General features: G+C 37.8%; 2 protein-coding genes across 2 annotated transcripts in view; one reads left to right on the forward strand and one right to left on the reverse strand.

Annotated features, from left to right (window-relative positions):
* trib2 (tribbles pseudokinase 2) overlaps positions 1-2,250 on the reverse strand; it is a 78,751-nt gene extending 76,501 nt beyond the window's left edge. The window contains exon 1 of the mRNA XM_055185830.2: positions 2,111-2,250. The gene's annotated coding sequence lies outside the window, so the exon portion shown is untranslated. The remainder of the gene's footprint in view (positions 1-2,110) is intronic.
* A 6,860-nt stretch (positions 2,251-9,110) lies between these two features.
* gzf1 (GDNF-inducible zinc finger protein 1) lies at positions 9,111-16,563 on the forward strand. The gene is made up of 6 exons (XM_055185827.2): positions 9,111-9,216; positions 10,680-11,980; positions 12,089-12,183; positions 12,262-12,429; positions 14,785-14,942; positions 15,545-16,563. Exons 1-6 carry the CDS (start codon positions 9,127-9,129, stop codon positions 16,175-16,177), a joined length of 2,445 nt encoding a protein of 814 aa, XP_055041802.2. The 5' UTR covers positions 9,111-9,126; the 3' UTR covers positions 16,178-16,563.
* The last annotated feature ends 1,773 nt before the right edge of the window (positions 16,564-18,336 follow it).

Genomic DNA, 18,336 nt, shown 5'->3' on the forward strand with positions numbered 1-18,336 from the left:
CGACACATAACTTTAAGTATTGACATGCACATTTTAATATTCCTGACATATCTTGCAGGTCTAATTTATATCATTAGTAATCATCAAATCAGGAATCGATCATAACGTAAACTATTATTATGAATAATTAAATGCTTATGCTAAAGATTTGGTATACTCTACTAATACATATCATTAATGTTTTATTAACATGTTGTATGTATTATAGTCGGCAATGACTGCATCAGCATATCTCTATATTCTCCGTGAAGATCATTGTGTCAACAAATATTGCTGACCAGCATTTTTTACAGGTTTTGTTTCATGAGAGCTCTTTTCAGAAACATGGACAGGATTGAGAGTTGACTATAGAGGCACTGTTTCAACTGGGTGCTTACATAAGCGTCTGGAATTCGACCACATTATGCAATGCTCTATGAAAAGGGTTAACCTGTCAACGCCACAGCACCTTATTTTAGACGTGTAAACCCTTCTTATGGGAACACGGTCGTTTCCAATGAGACAGCTGTTTCAATGAAGCCTTGGTAGCGAGAGACAGCGAGATTAAGTGAGAGAGAGAATGACTGAATTGTGTGGTGGAGAAATCTCTGGAGAACACTGAGCCTGGCATGTGTTTTATATAAAAGCATATCCGGAAAGATCAGACCTCAACCACGGGATTTTTTTAGCTTGAGGACAGGAGGTGGCGTGAACAGTGAGTGAATAGTGTGCCTATGTTTAGAATGGCATACTACCATACTACACTTAGCATTTCTGCAACACATATGAATACTGTGTACAACGTTAACATAACTACATTTCCTAAACACAATTTTTTTCACCGAAGCCAAAAATCCCATGTGAGTAATGAATCTATATTAGAACTCCATACGGCAGGCGGGAAAAAACACAAGTCTATTTCACGCTGTTTAGAGCAACCAAACAACAAATCAATCACTGGTGAAACATCTACTGTAATATAATGAAATGTTTGCAATTTATATGTTGCTTGCTTGCTAAAGAAAAAGTGATATGTATTTTACCAGCAGGGAGTAACTGGGATAGCTAACCAGCCAGATCTCAACCCCCCGCTTTAATCCGCTCTGAGTGACATCCATTTAATGAATGAGTCAAGAAAAAGATGTTAAACTGATAAATGTAGCACATTGCATGATGGGATACAGTGTGCACTGCATATTGTGTACTGCAAATGTAGTAGGCCATCTTGTTATTCTATCCATACTACACTCTTTCAAAAATAGTAGATGGAATGCCATCCAAAGAATCTAATGGCTATCTTTGGAATGGAATACTAGTTTACAACTTAACAAGTATAGTGCACTACTTGCAAAAATAACAAACTATACAGTGCAGAAGTCGTATGATAGCCTGCTATTGAGACCAGGCAGAGTCACTGCTGGAAAGACGCTGGGCCTTCAGCTCCTCCCTTTGCTAACCAGGCATGAAATTCCTGCGGCAATAAGCAAAACGAAGCTGTGTTTTTTTGTATGTGTAAGAGTTCGAGAGATAGAAAGAGATATAGAGAAAGAAAGGACATCCCACATATAACAAGCACGGAGGAGGGCAGCATGTAATCCTAAGACACAGTGATGCAATCTAATTAACATAAACAGAGGAACGCAGGGAGAAGATGAAGCTTAACTGCTTTTTAATTCATCAGGAATGTGCTGATGAGTGGGTCTCTTCAAAATGAAACACAAATCACATATGCCTACTGTTACGGTACATACAGGATTAAATAAAAAATCTTTTGATTGAAATTATAAGTTATTAAATAAACGTTTTGTACTCCACACAGATCATAAAGTATTGAAACTAGTTGAGAAATGTAAATGTAATGGTTCTTTTCATCCAGAAAACATGTGCATGTGTTTATAGGCAGTCCTGCCCTGTTTAAAATGGCGGCGCCGTTGACCCACGATTCACCCAGCAATGTGGCATCACGTAATCACAATTAACAAATGTTTGGAATTAAATACCGGTATTGCATATCACGTAGGTAGTTGTGAAAATGTAACTATCAATAAGTGATTACTATTAGTATAAGCATGTACTATTAGATTTGTACTTCAAGGAGCCAATGCTATTTCAGACTTGTGTGATGTTTTACCTGCACGACGTCACTCACAAGCCTCACGCGCAGGGGTTGAACTTGATTACTGGCAAATATCACTCTGCATTTGAACGATAAATTTCAACCAAGTGTAAAAAAAGCTAATTTTCCAGGGGTTGTTGGTTCTATGTTTCTAAAACACCGCGTTAATGTCTTACTGAGTGAGAAAGCGCGCCAAAGGATTCACTGATTCGCGTCAGTTCCGCGGATGATTCAGAAGGAATCGCCAAACCTATTCGGACAGAATCTTGAACCACTTTCGACCATGACCAATAAAAGAATCTAAAGACAAGAATCGACTCAAAGTGATTCGTTTAGGTAATTCACTATTTCTGCCAACAGAAAACGCATATCTCTGAAAAGACAACATTAAAAAGTGAGGTATATACGCAAATGTAAAAGAAATAAACATACTGTTTTGTAAGACAAAACTGTTATAAGAAATATTATCAAATCAGGAAGAACATAGGATATTAAAGATATTTTAGATAAAGGAAACAATCAACTGGATTTTGTTAATAAAATTTCTGCATAGAATTAGAAATTGGCACCTCTTCTGTAACCCGCCAAGAAAAATTAGAATTTTTTTAGGGAAATGCAAAGCTGTGTCCTTTGTCAACAATTTTACTTTTTTATTAAAATAACTAATGTAACGTTACTGAAAAGCTTTTTTTTTTTAAAGCGGCCCTAACACCTCACTACTGGCCCACACTGGTCACATGACCTCACTATGTTTGAATGGTATCTGGTATTGTCTTAAACATTTTGCTACAATGGAATTAGACTGGATTAAACATGTCTATCACATATGTATGCATGCAAAAATAGTGACATGCTGTTTCGGAAAGCCAGTGTTTTTAACTGCCATGCATGCATGCAAAACTCAAAACATTATATTTTGGAACGTGAACCAGCAAAATTGCTGACATAACATTTCTCTGAAGCTTACACTCTAAAAAATGCTGGGTATATCTTGAACCCAGCGTTGGGTCAAAAAGGGATGAACAATAACCAGTTGAAAATAACCCAGCCTATTTTAGAGTGTATTTTGCAGTGCAATAGGCATTTATTACTGCAGTTTTGTAATGCATCACCAATGCAATCAAACCTCCCAACTGGCTGAAGATCAAGAGAATCAATGCAAAAGCAAAACATCAAAGTTATCCAAGGACACAAGAAAAAAATTATAGTCTCAGGACAATCCAACAGACAATATCAGATTGGATGACAATATCTATTTCAGGATAATGGCATCATAGTCAGGGCTGCGAGTTCATTGATAAATCCGCTTCATTCATAACGGCAGTATTACTCATGTAAAGGCAAAGGTTATGCTCATATCTGTGCTTATCTCCAGTTGAAGTACTAAACATAGACTCCATTAAGATAAATCACACAAGAAGGACCGTGTAACTTTGAAAATGATTTACCGGTATTACAACATTCATATTGATAACAAACACACAGGGTTCAAAATTGTTCTTAATAGTCTTATAATGTCTTACCTCCCTTGGCATATTTTTATTTAAAGATTTATTTTATTCCTCTGATATAAAGATGCATTATACATTTGTTCCTAAACTATTTAAGAGAAAAGGTATTAAGATAACAAACAAACTTTTTTTTAAAGGTGTGTATTTTCATACAATGCATTTACTTTTGGACCCTGCTTATAGACCGTTTCATCGGACGCACGTGATACACGTCTGGATCCGAACCTTACTTCCGTTTTTTTTTTTTTTTAATGGTCTAACTAGTTGCTAAACTGATCTCTTGAAGAAATGCCTCGTCAAAAATAACAAATGTTTTGGTTTCCTAGGTAATCTATGTGTTGTTGTTTTGCTTGTCATATAAATAAACTAAGTTTAAAGTACTTTGTTGTTATTTATTATTAGCGGAGTTTACCGGAAGTTACTGCGGACCGCGACAGCCGCTTGTTTATGTTGCTACTGCTGAAACCGTCTATAGGCCCTTACAAAATACAATTAGAGGTATAAAAACCTTCCTATACCAAACATCAGGAATCTAAACTGCTAATACTCATTTTCTACACACTGTGACCTGAATGACTGTCAACTAAACATCTCGTTCTAATTTTGCCCATAACAGAGTGAAATCGACAAGCACTCATCATACAAATGTTCTGTTTTTAGCCTGTGGTTGTCCTTGAGTTGCCTATTCAGGTTGAGAGCTGTTTAAGCCTGTATAGTGTTACACGCTGGATGAAATGCAAGGTCAGTTGAAGGAGAAACTCGGACGGGGTGAGTCATGGGCTCCATTCAGTGTGGTAAATCACTTTACTGTTTCCCAAAGCTGGATACTGTATCCATCATTTTATCAATCGAACAAGTATTCAATTGTTCATCCAAAATATAGGCATCTCTATTCTGTATTTTATAAGCAGTAGCTGAATATTGTGACATTGGTTTTAAGGGGAGAGTTAAGGGTGGTATCGTCATTGATAATCGTATGTTTTTGTACAATTTATTTTGTATGAATTCATACAAATTAGACAACTCGTTAAAAAAACGTACTAATTCTCATAAGATCAGCTTAGTAATTTATGGACAATAAAAATGGATGGAAAATCTCAGAAGACTTGTAAGGTTATTCAGCTGTATTGGAAAAAGTGCCATATTCATGTAAATTCAAATGGACAGAAATATGCTCGGGAAGTTTAAACTCTTTGGAGTATTGAGTTACCCCATCCAATGCATCATCATCATCATCATTACACACTCGCATAGCATCCGGAGAAACAACAATCGGTCATCTTTGCGGCGCGTATTGAGTTTCAAGTCAAGCTTTGTCCATGATAACATTTATTTTGAAATTAGATGGAAGAAATATCAACCACCGAGGACTATTGGCTTGGAAGCATGCACGTTTGACTTGAAGTCTATTAACTATGTGGTTAAAAACTAGGCAAGAAATTTGGGTGGTTATTTTATAAAAAGTCACTACAGTCCAACATTCTATTGCTTCCCAGCAAAATAGGATTGAATTCGGGGTAATTCTGGGTCATCCGAGGACAAAATTTTCCGATCCAGGAATATTGGAGTAAAACAGCTCTGACATTCAGCTCATAAACAGGGCATATAAACACCAACTGCTTGTTTCGGTTTTTGTGGCATCTTACAAATGCACAAGATATTTTCAGAGCTGTGTGTTTGCTTTTCTTTTACCCACCACATAACATATGGAAAAGTCTGTTGCCATATTTGCAATGAACTCTTTTATCACCTGTAACACTTTAGCAGTTCTTTGAATCAACAAAATAAAACAACTTTTAAAATAATTGCAATGACATATAAAGCACTCAAAATAAATGTGTCATCATAATCAGACATAAAAAATGTCCTTGTCTTAAAATAATATTAACCTGACAAACAAAACACCTCCACACAAACAAAATTCACAGTTATAGAAAAATAAGCATTTATTGAACTCAAACCATGACTCAATTCTTGCGACAAATAGCCCCAATATTCCCTACATCTATATACTCACCTAAAGGATTATTAGGAACACTTGTTCAATTTCTCATTAATGCAATGGTGTAATGGTGTGGGGGATGTTTTCTTGGCACACTTTAGGCCCCTTAGTGCCAATTGGGAATCGTTTAAATGCCACGGCCTACCTGAGCATTGTTACTGACCATGTCCGTCCCTTAATGACCACCATGTACCCATCCTCTGATGGCTACTTCCAGCAGGATAATGCACCTTGTCACAAAGCTCAAATTAATTCAAATTGGTTTCTTGAACATGAGTTTACTGTACTAAAATGGCCCCCACAGTCACCAGATCTCAACCCAATAGAGCATCTTTGGGATGTGGTGGAACGGGAGCTTCGTGCCCTGGATGTGCATCCCACAAATCTTCATCAACTGCAAGATGCTATCCTATCAATATGGGCCAACATTTCTAACGAATGCTTTCAGTGAATCAATGCCACGTAGGTTTAAAGCAGTTCTGAAGGCAAAAGGGGGTCAAACACAGTATAAGTATGGTGTTCCTAATAAACCTTTAGGTGAGTGTATATTTGCTGCAAGCTTTTCTCTACACCACTTCCTCTTTTCAAGAGCATTCATAAGAGGATTAATGGCACTGAATTGAACTCATTTAAAGCATGAAGTGACCTTAAGTTTCCATTTCTCTTTCACTCTCAACAAGATTTCCAGACAAGCTATACCATAATGCATCGGGGCTCCATTGTTATGCACTGTAAGAAAGGGAGGCCTCTTCGTAGCCGTCTGGTTTTGCAAGCGTGCCGGGTTACAGCAGCGCAGACACCGTGGCTCAGCTCCAGAGGTAAATGGAAAACCACAGTCTCCGGTCCACACAAGTGCTGCATGAGTCACTGAGAGGAGCCGCGTACTTGCAGAACTCATTAGGGGAAATGCGAGGCATATGGATTTCCTATGTCAATAAAAAGACCTTGGCAGACCACGCAAACCCCCTGGTGAATCCTGGAGGAATAACATGCACGGCAGCAAAGAACCATGAGTCTAAACTTGCATCAGATTAGCATGATGGAACATGACATGAATGAAAATTAAAAAGTCCGCTTTTTGAATACATCATCAGTAGAACGATGAAACATGTCTGTTGGGACTGAAGGAAAAGCTGTCTTCCAAAAACGCCACTTTAAATGTGTTTTCATGGCCTTATACAGTCAATAAAGAGGTACTCCGCATCACGGCATTGTAATGTTTGTGTAGTTTTCAGTCTGCTTTGTCCAGATTTTGATAGAGATGTCAGAATAATGCAGAAGATCAAACTGAATTGGTCCAGTTTCCATTTGGCCCAACTCTCTTCTTGAAATTGCAAGCAACAGCAGCATCAAGTGGACATAAATTAGTATGACTGATAGTGAAAGCATTACCGAGCTATAAAATGGAATAGCAAACTGCATAATAAACTGTATTAATAATTACGTATTCTCTAGGTATTTGTTGCATACAGAAATTTACAAACTGCTTACTTGCAGAATGACTAGTAATTAAACTCTTAAAAATAAAGATACCAAAGAAGAACAATTTCTTTCATACTTTTAATAATCTAAAGATACTTTTTTCACTATACTGAAAAGTTATTTTTTTAATGAACCATTCAGCCAAAAATGGTTCTTTAATGGCGTGTATGATAGGTTTTTAAGCCTGTTTTTCACAACATGCTTTTAAAAATTATATATTGTTTAATAGTGAGGGCCTATAAAATGCAAATGATACATATATCATATATAATTATGCTTATGAATCTGTTTTTGGCCTCATTTTTTGCTAATGATGTTGCATAATTATTTCTAACAATTCTTGGTACACTCATTTTAGTCAGGCAACAATGATCCAGTTTTGTAATAAATTGAAATATGATTATTTATGTAAATCTGTGTGGCTGGTACTTCAAAATGTATTTGATGCCTGCAGGAACCCTAATACACCAGTGAGCTTTAGGTATGCACAAATCTTGGGGGGAAAGAACTGCTGACTGCCCTTAAAATACATTTTTAACTAATGCAAACTGCAGCTGCATGGCTATATGTTTACATTTACAAACCAAAATAGCAACCGAGTTGCAGTTGACTCATGAACTCAGGTGCCCTTAAGTATTTCAGGAGCACTATTATCTTATAAGGTCACAGGCAAGAATGTGGGTTGTTGTATTAACAGCCTACTGTAGGCACTGACATGGTTTTAGCACTTTAAATCTACAAACAGTTTTTCAGTTTTCAGACTGCAGATACTTAGTGGATTATAGTACAAATTTAAATGTATAAAGATGATAAAAATGTATTTACTGTAATATACATAGCATATTACAATCAGCCTTATATGGCACAGATGCCAAATATTGCAACTTAAATGACAAAAAACAACCGGTAAGCAAACCTCATATACAAAAAAAAAGTTAAATTTACTTTCACTTAAACATGCACCGGCCGATACCGATAACTGATTCACTAGTTTGCCTGCGCATTTAGATGTTAAGGATTAATGGTAAACAAACTTGGCTTGCTGTCTCGAAAGGAGCCCTGCACCTGAGCTCTGAATATTCACCTTTTACTTTCTTTTAAATGAAAGGGATAGTTCACCTTAAAATGAAAATTCTGTCATTATTTACTCATCCTCATGTTGGTTCAAACCTGTATGAATTTCTTTTTTCTGATGAACACAAAAGAAGATATTTTGAGAAATTATGGTAAACAACACACATCAGATAGTGACCATTGACTTCCATAGTAGGAATAAAAAAATATAATGGAATTTAATGAGTACTGTCAACTGTGTGCTTACCATCATTTATCAAAATATTTTCTTCATCATTTATCACAATACTTCCAAAATATTTTTATCCTACTATGGAAGTCAATGGACACTATCTGCTGTGTGTTTAAGATAATTTCTCAAAATATCTTCTTTTGTGTTCATCAGAAAAAAGTTCATACAGGTTTAGAACAACATGAGGATGAGTAAATGATGACAGAATTTTTATTTTAAGGTGAACTATCCCTTTAATAAAAATGAATGACACAATTTTGCAAATAATGCAAAAAAAAAAAAACTTTATTCTCTCTTTTTCAACAACTTGTTTTAAAGTAACTGGTCTTAGTTTTAAACAAACCTTTTACTCAAAGTAACATTCTTAACCTTACATTGACCTAAATTCTGAATATTTTGAATATTAAAATAGTATTTCTTAATTTTTATGAATTAATAAAATCTCTCATCAGAGGTGATTTCTGAAATGTATGGTTCTAAGATAAATACGTTTAGTTTATTATAAGTTGTTTATTGTCATGTACGGTCTATTTATTGAATGCTTCTCCATAGACTATATAAACAAGACAAAAACATAAAATAGGCAACATAGGTAAAATCTAAAAACAAATATAAAATATACATAAATATGTACAGAAAATTACAAAAAAGTATTATTTTCTCAAGGTATATATTACAATACATTAGTCATATTTCGTAAAAATCCGGTATTTAAACTACATTTCCCGTGATGCTTTGCGCTCGGACTGCGTTGGGTTACCGGAAACGCTCTTGTTGTGCCTGTAGATTTGTACAGGGCTGCAGTTTTACTGGGCTTACGGTAAGAAACCTCCAGCTTCCTATTCAAACCCTCCTTTCATTGCATGTCACAGATGATATTAAAGACATCAGAGAAATAACATAAGAATTGATCAGAAGTGAAACTAGTGCACATATCTCATACCCGAAGATAGGCTAATGATGCTAACCGTTTTTAGCATTCCTTTATATTTCTGCTAGTATTTTATTCTGTACCCAAACAAAGGCAGTTAGATTCGACACTTACCAAATATTATGTAAATATAATACGATGGAGAAGACTGTAAAGTCTTGATTTGTTTATTCTGTTAGACGGCTAGCATGGCCTGCAGGCTTACTTACTGGCTTTAATGTGTTGTTAGGCTTTAGGGTATTATTATTAATATGATGGATGACGTTTTTCATGAAAACCAGTTTGTCCAATAATACGATAATATAATATATGGGTTTTAAAAACTGATTGTAAAAGTGAATAAGTGATTAAAACAAATTCAATGCTAAAGAAACAATTGGTTTTCTTACAATGGATTTTTAAATTAGTACATGATTGTACTTTTATTTAATACTTTAAAATCAAATCATATCAAATAAAATACTGTATAGATTTACTAAACAGTCAATCTCAGTCCTTGATTCTGATTGGTCAATAACGTTAGCTGTGTTTCATTCACGATAAAACACAGATATGACCGCTGCACCCAACGATTCTGTGTATCACTGCGCAGCACTGTTACCAACGTAAACATACAGTCGGCGAGGGACTATTTTTTCCAGCGGAAGAAAGACTTTTAGTTATTTTAATTCATGAAAGTTGCATTGATACATATTTTTTGCTTTAATATTTGTATTGTGTTGTAACAGTTTTATATATTTTATATTACATATATGTATTACAGATGGCTAGTCATTCTGAAGTCTAGTTCTAGTTTTTTATATATATTTCTCATATCACTGGTATCACTTTTCGCATAATAAACCATTTAAACTTGAATATGAAACTAATTTTTTTAAATTATGTTTAAAGTCGAGAGGAAAGATGCACAACCAGCTGGGCATTACTGAAAAAAAAAAGTTTTGTATAAATGTGCAGTGCTAACTAGTGCTGCCTCACGATTAGTCGCGACTAATCGTTTGCAGAATAAAAGTTTTTGTTTACATAATAAATGTGTGTGTACTGTGTATAATAATTATGTTTATATAAATACACACACATAAATGTATAATTTTAAGAAAAAAATATATTTATATAATAAATATTTATATTTATATATAATATAGATTATATATAAATATAAACATGTATATACACATGCAAATGTTTCTTAATTATATACATGCATGTGTGTATGTGTATTTATACATAATTGTTATACACAGTACACACACATATATTATGTAAACAAAAACTTTTATTCTGCAAACGATTAGTCGCGACTAATCGTGAGGCAGCACTAGTGCTAACGATACTCTTTGTCTTGCTCACAGTTGCAAATACCAGAGAAAATGTGTGATGGATTGGTTCAACTCCAATCCACCTGTCATCATAAAAATCTACTCGACGCCATGCGGAAGCTTAGGACCATGGGAAATCTGTGTGACATCACAGTCCAGGTCGACTATCCAGGTGAGCTGGAGGAGTTTGAAGCCCATCAGGTGGTCCTCGCTGCATCCAGTAGTTACTTCAGAGCGCTGCTTTTAACCGATGAAAAAGTGAAGAAAATATTTGTGTCCAACATTTCAGCAAGCGCATTCGCAAAATTCCTGGAATATGTGTATTCTGGGAAAATGGAGGTGGACAAAAGTTACGTCAATGTTGTATTACAAATGGCTGAACTGCTGGGTTGCCAGGACTTAGTGGATGCCTGCACCTCCCAAATCTCGGTTAACGATACACAAAATCCCAGTGCTTTTTCAGACGAATCTCTGCAGAAAGATGGATTGGGTTCAAAAACCTCAAATGTTCGAATAAAGAAACGTGAACGTGTGAAACGAGCGTTAAAGAGAAAAAAAACACTCAAAACGCCAAAGAAGTTCAAAAATATTAAAGAGAAGGACCAGGACATGCAGAGCAGGAAGAGCAATAGGTTAGCCAGCCGCACAGTGTCTGTGAAAAAAAGATCAAAGAAACAAATGGAGATTCCTGAAGATTCAGATACAGCAGAAGAAGAACAAACATCTCAAGATCCTGAGATGGAGTCACAGGATGCGTCTGGAGAAACACTGGGAGAGAAAGAGGCTGGTGAGGAGTGCCGAACTGATTCGCCACGTTCTGTTCACGATGAAGAACCTCAAGATTCTGACTTCCTCCCCATTGAGGAAATGGACGAGGCTGACGAAGATGAGAAGGAAACCAAAAGAGGAAATGCAAAGTACAGGTGCGAAAAATGCAGCCGGTCCTTCTACTACGAGAAAAGCTACCTGAAACATCTGAAGGTCAACCACGGCGTTCAGACGGACACCACTTTCCGCTGCGACGTCTGCCAGCAGACCTTTGCCAACCGCTGCAACCTGAAGATCCACCAGCGGCACGTTCACAGCGACGAGAGGCTCTTCCCCTGCGACATCTGCAACAAATCCTTTAAGCGCAAGAAGGACGTGACCCGGCACAGGCGACAGGTGCACGAGGGCGGCACAGACAGGCACTTCTGCCATATCTGCGGCAAATCTCTGAGCTCCAAAACGGCCCTCACGTTACACATGAGGACGCACACGGGGCACAAACCCTTCAAATGTAATGAATGTGGATCTAGTTTCTCTCAAAGTTCAGCTCTCAAGACACATCAGAGGTACATATTTATTAAAAGCAATAATAATCTGATTATGTATACGTGAGCCAGTCATCTTGAATCTTACTTTTTCCTACAGAGGTTTAAATTATTCTAATTTTATTCCAGGATCCACACCGGAGAGAAACCATTCGCTTGCGACCTCTGCGATGCCCGATTTACCCAGAACCACATGCTGTCCTACCACAGGAGATGTCACACAGGTACATGGACTGATATCTCACTCACCTTGTGTTTAAAGAATAAGCAGAAGATGTTAATCCACATCTCTTTCCCTTCAGGTGAAAAGCCGTTTATGTGCGAGAACTGCGGCAAGAGCTTCGCGTCTAAAGAATACCTGAAACATCACAACAGAATTCACTCTGGATTCAGACCTTACAAGTGTGAAACCTGCAATAGAGCGTTTGCTCAGAGAAACTCACTTCACCAGCATATGAAGATACACACAGGTATGATTTGCTAACTAAATAACAATTCAGTGCTAATCATAAATACTAATCATAATTAATGCGATCTTGTCTGTGAAATCTAGCCTGAAGTTTTATAATCTAATAATGAGATTAGGAGCATCAAAGCTTGATTTCACTGGCCTTATTCAGTCAAGACATGAGAAGTTCAAAGCAAAATCCACAAAGTGCATTTGACATGTTTATTCGTATTTATCTTTAGCTGCAAAACCCTCTAAGTGCCTGCAAAATTTTGGGGCAAAAACGTTTTTAAAAAATCCACTTATGTGGACAAGACATGGTAAACAATTGGAAAGTCACTAAAGATGTAACTAGAAAGATTGCAAACGCTGAAAGTCAGAACAAATTCTGCCAACATATCGACGTGGCATTCAGCGAATTCTGCCGACACATCGACGTAGCGTTTAGCGGATTCTGACGACAAATCGACGTGTTTTTTTTAGCGGATTCTGACGACACAACGATGTGGCATTTAGCGGATTCCGATGACAAAACGACGTGGCTATTAGCGGATTCTGACGACACATCGACATGGCATTTAGCGGATACTGCCGACACATCAATGTGGCGTGTAGCGAATTCTGACAACAAATTGACGTGGCGTTTAGCGGATTCTAACGACAAATCGCCGTGGCATTTAGCGGATACTGCTGACACATCAATGTGGCGTGTAGCGGATTCTGACAACAAATCGACATGCCGTTTAGCGGATTCTGCCGACACATCGATGTGGCGTGTAGCGGATTCTGACAACAAATCGATGTGGCGTTTAGCGGATTCTGATGACACATCGACGTGGCGTTAAGCGGATTCTGATGACACATCGACGTGGCGCTTAGGGGGTTCTGCTGACACATCGCCGTGGGGTTTAGCGGATTCTGCCAACACATCGATGTGGCGTGTAGCGGACTCTGACAAAAAAACGATGTGGCGTTTAGCGGATTCTGATGACAAATCGCTGTGGCGTTTAGCGGATTCTGATGACACATCGACGTGGCGTTTAGGGGATTCTGCTGACACGTCGCCGTGGAGTTTAGCGGATTCTGACAACAAATCGACGTGGCGTTTAGCGGATTCTGACGACAAATCGCCGTGGCATTTAGCGGATTCTGATGACACATCGTTGTGGCATTTAGCGGATTCTGAAGACAAATTGACGTGGCATTTCGCGGATACTGCCGACACATCAATGTGTCGTGTAGCGGATTCTGACAACAAATCGATGTGGCGTTAAGCGGATTCTGACAACAAATCGGCGTGTCGTGTAGTGTATTCTGACGACAAATCGATGTGGCGTTTAGTGGATTCTGATGACACATCAACGTGGCGTCTAGGGGATTCTGCTGACACATCGCCGTGGGGTTTAGCGGATTCTGCCGACACATCGATGTAGCGTGTAGCGGATTCTGACAACAAATCGACGTGGCGTTTAGCGGATTTTGATGACACATCGACGTGGCGCTTAGGGGATTCTGCTGACACATCGCTGTGAGGTTTAACGCATTCTGCCAACAAAATGATGTGGCTTTTAGCGCATTCTGCCAACAAAATGACGTGACATTTAATGGATTCTGCCAACAAAACAACATCGTGTTTAGTGGATTCTGACAACAAATCGATGTGGCGTTTAACGCATTCTGCCAACAAAATGATGTGCCGTTGAGGGGATTCTGACAACGAATCTACGCAACGTATAGTGGATTCTGGCAATGAATCGACGTGGCGTTTAGCGGATTCTGCCAACAAATCGACCTGGCGTTTAGCGGATTCTGCCAACAAAATGACGTGACATTTAATGGATTCTGCCAACAAAACAACATCGCGTTTAGTGGATTCTGACAACAAATCTATGTGACGTTTAGCAGATTCTGCCAACAAAACAACGTGGCGTTTAGCTCATTCTGATGACAAATCGATGTGGCGTTTAACGCATTCTGCCAACAAAATGATGTGCCGTTGAGGGGATTCTGACAACGAATCTACGCAACGTATAGTGGATTCTGGCAATGAATCGGCGTGCCGTTTAGCGGATTCTGACAACAAATTGACCTGGCGTTTAGCGGATTCTGCAAACAAATCGAAGTGCCGTTTAGCAGATTCTGCCAACAAATAGACGTGCCGTTTAGCGGATTCTGACAACGAATCGACAAATTTCCATCTGAGCTAGTCATATCAAGTTTATATTTTCACAGAATGTTCTTTACATTATGTAGGATGATTTTATGTAAAAAACAGTAAATGACTTTAGCTGTGTTTTCACAGGCATTAACCTAACCTTATGCATTTAAAAACACTTGCATATTTAATGAATCAGTTTTGCCACTGTTCTTTGTGCAGGTGAAAGGCCATATCATTGTACAGACTGTGATAAGCAGTTTACTCAACTCAATGCCCTTCAGAGACATCAGAGAATTCACACAGGAGAGAAGCCGTATATGTGCAGCATGTGTGGAAGAACATTTACAGACAAATCCACCGTACGCCGACATACACTGGTAAAGTACAAGAACTTTTTTAATAGGGGTTTTATAGTGCCTATAAAATATTCACCTATTTTATTGCATTACAACATATCATGATATATCTACATATAAATGCTGCAAAAAACAGTCCAGGGATGTACAATTTTTATATGCACCGATATGCATATGATAAAGGGTTACCATAATCATTACTCTTGACGGCCATGGGTTTAAATCCCTGGACTCAAACTATACCAGGGGTTTTCAAACTTTTTTTAGCTTGACCCAAATTATTTCAATAATTTTAATAACTTGGGGGCTACATAGAAAAATTATCTACCCCCTTTAGACACTTTTGATATTCTAGGGATAATTAAGTGAACAGAGTATTGCGACTGCAATGTATGCAATGGATTGTATTCTGATAGTAGTTCTCAAAAATACGGCAGAACTAGGCCATTTAATGCTTTATATGTGATTAGCAATATTTTAAAATGTATGCGATTATTTAACCTGTAGCCAGTGTAAAGATGCCAGATTTATGCAGTCATGCTTCTTGCTATATGCACATAATTCCCTGTTGCGAACGCCAAATGCAACATCTCAAACATGATTTCAACTATTTCATTATGCAGACCCATGACAAACAAACTCCGTGGAAGAACTACCTTGTCGTTCTGAAGGGAAATGTTGAAGATAGAGTCAAGAAGGTAAAAGGTTCTCAAAAAAAGGAAAAGACCCCGACCGTCGCTCCTGAACCCCAGAGTGATGCAGGAAAACCCCAAGAAGTGGTTACTGTGTCCGGAGAGCCCGTGACAATTTCTGGTGACTGGACCGGGTCCGGCACCGGCACCATCGCGCTGGTGAGCCACCCCTCCCTGGGCGGCCTCACGGTTATCCAGACCGATGTGCCCACAGGTACGCAGCTACAGCCAATAGTCACCGTAGACGGTTCCGGCATCATCTCGCTGGATGGTTCTGCGGTTAGCGGTTCGTTCAACATTCCCATCTCCGTCGCACATTCCATCACAGTATCTCCATCCATGTCCACGTCTGTCCACGGTTCGGAGGTTATCTTGACTCCAGCCGTGTCCACGACAACAGGAGCAGTGGAAACTACAGAGAGCGCTCTGGCTGCGGTTTCTGTATCTGATGAATGTATGGAGGAGATGAACGTGTCAGATATTAAGCAGGAAGAGACGGAGAGCACAGAGACCGCAGAGGCTTCAGCCAACATAGAAATCACAATAGAAGAAAGTGTCGAGTAGTTTGAGCCTGTGCTCTGTTATACATTTACATATCATGTGACATAGCATTGAATAATCAATGAAAACTGTAAATACTTTTTGCTTTTTTGTGAAGAAAGCTTTAAGAGACGAAGGCAAAAATGTTAGATGCCCAATTTGATTTGATTTAGTAATTTATGTAGATATTTAACTCTGGTTTCATGATTGTGGGCTTTACATCATATGTTTTTTATAGACCAATTGCTTTGTTTTTTTGTTGTTATTAATTACAGTAATTATGTTTTAGATCAACGCTAAATCTTTCTGTAACACAATATTTATAGTCTTTTTAGTATCCTGTCGCATAATGAATTTGCTCAATGACAACTGTCCTTAACATCACTTATTAATAAAGTGTATAGATGTAATCTGATTCTTACTTGCTTTTAATACATACAACTGAAACATTGATTTAATAGTTCAGGTATTACGGTATTAAAGTAGATTTAACTGTCTGAAGAAAAGTGCCACAACAGCTTTTTCTAGGTGCACAGGAAGCAATTTTGCATTTAAAGGTGCAGTGTGTAATTTTTAAAAGGATACCTTGACAGAAATGCAAAGTAATATTCAAAACTATATTATCTGGGGTGTACCTTTCATAATGAACCCTTATGTGTTTATTACCTTAGAATGAGAAGTTTATATCTACATACAGAGAGGGTCCCCTTACATGGAAGTCGCCATTTTGGGCTGCCATGTTTCTATAGAAGCCCTTAACAGACAAAATGTTTTAACTAATTTGTCTCCGACAATGACATGTTTGCACGGTGGCGGCTACTGTAGCCTCTCTATGTGTTTCAAATGTGATGAGTGAGCAGTAGACTGAGCCGTTGGTTGCAATTCGCAACCTCACCACTAGATGCCCTAAAATTTACACACTGCACCTTTAAAAGACGTCCAATAGAGGTCCAAACACAGCCATTTAGGCTAAAGCATGGCTAGCAACATTTGGTCTCCCTGCTGAAAAAAACGGCATCAAACCAGCATGGGAATTATGCTGGTTTGATGCTGGTTTAGCTGGTGGTCATTTTGAAGTGCGTTCCACTTTGTCAAGGGGACGAGGGAAGTTTGTATGGACAGACCCTGCGGCGGTGTGAACGTACAGTTATCTTGTAAAGACTGGAGTGGTAGTTTTGCATACTCATTGCGTGACCTTTCAACTTGATTACGCAATATTTAAGGTTACACTGGAGCATCACAACTGCTAATGCAAGATGAGAAGATTTCTTTTCTTGGCAAAAATGAGAAGTGTTTTGTTAGATAAGAGCCTTATGTCTCGGTTGGGATTGTTAAGAGCCCTTTGAAGCTGCATTGAAACTAAACTATTTAAGTCCACTATATGGAGAAAAATCCTGGAATGTTTCCCTCAAAAAACTTAATTTCTTCTCAACTGAACAAAGAAAGACAAAACATCTTGGATCCCATGAAGGTGAGTAAATGATCAGATTTTGTTTATGAAAGTGGAATATTCCTTTAAAGGATTAGTCAGATAATTCAGATAATTTACTCACCACCATGTCATCCAAAATGTTTTTGTCTTACTTGTTCAATCGAGAAGAAATTATGTTTTTTGAGGAAAATATTACAGGATTTTTCTCATTTTAATGGACTTTAATGGACCCCAACACTTAACAGTTTTAATGCAGTTTAAAATTGCTGTTTCAAAGGCCTCTAAACGATCTCAAACGAGGCATAAGGGTCTTATCTAGCGAAACGATTGTCATGTTTGACAAGAAAAATAAAAAATATGCACTTTTAAACCACAACTTCTCTTCTTCCTCCAGCTGTGTGACGAGCCAGCGCAACCTCACGTAATTGCGTAGTGCCGTGGAAAGGTCACGTGTTACATATGAAATGCACATTGGCGGACCATTTTAAACAATAAACTGACACAAAAACATTAATTAGTTTTGTACGTTAATACGTGTGCTTCCTTAGTCCTTATAAAGTCCAGATATATTTTTATTTAGCTAAACTGACAGAAGTGCAAACATTACAGATAACCCCATGGGTGAGGTAATTAAAAGGGTTGTAACACTTGCTGGAAAATTATATTTAAAAATAATGAAATACTTTTCTATACATGCTAGATGTGAATGATGTTTTTGTTTATAACAGATATCCACATATTGTAGCGATCC

The sequence above is a fragment of the Misgurnus anguillicaudatus genome, chromosome 18 (genome assembly GCF_027580225.2).
Source record: "Misgurnus anguillicaudatus chromosome 18, ASM2758022v2, whole genome shotgun sequence".
Classification (NCBI taxonomy): Eukaryota; Metazoa; Chordata; class Actinopteri; order Cypriniformes; family Cobitidae; genus Misgurnus; species Misgurnus anguillicaudatus.

Coding starts and splice junctions, on each gene's coding strand:
- gzf1 (XM_055185827.2), top strand. CDS start 9,127: ATGCTTTGCGCTCGGACTGCGTTGGGTTACCGGAAACGCTCTTGTTGT. Junction 9,217..10,679: donor GCAGTTTTACTGGGCTTACG/GTAAGAAACCTC, acceptor TCTTGCTCACAG/TTGCAAATACCAGAGAAAAT. Junction 11,981..12,088: donor GCTCTCAAGACACATCAGAG/GTACATATTTAT, acceptor ATTTTATTCCAG/GATCCACACCGGAGAGAAAC.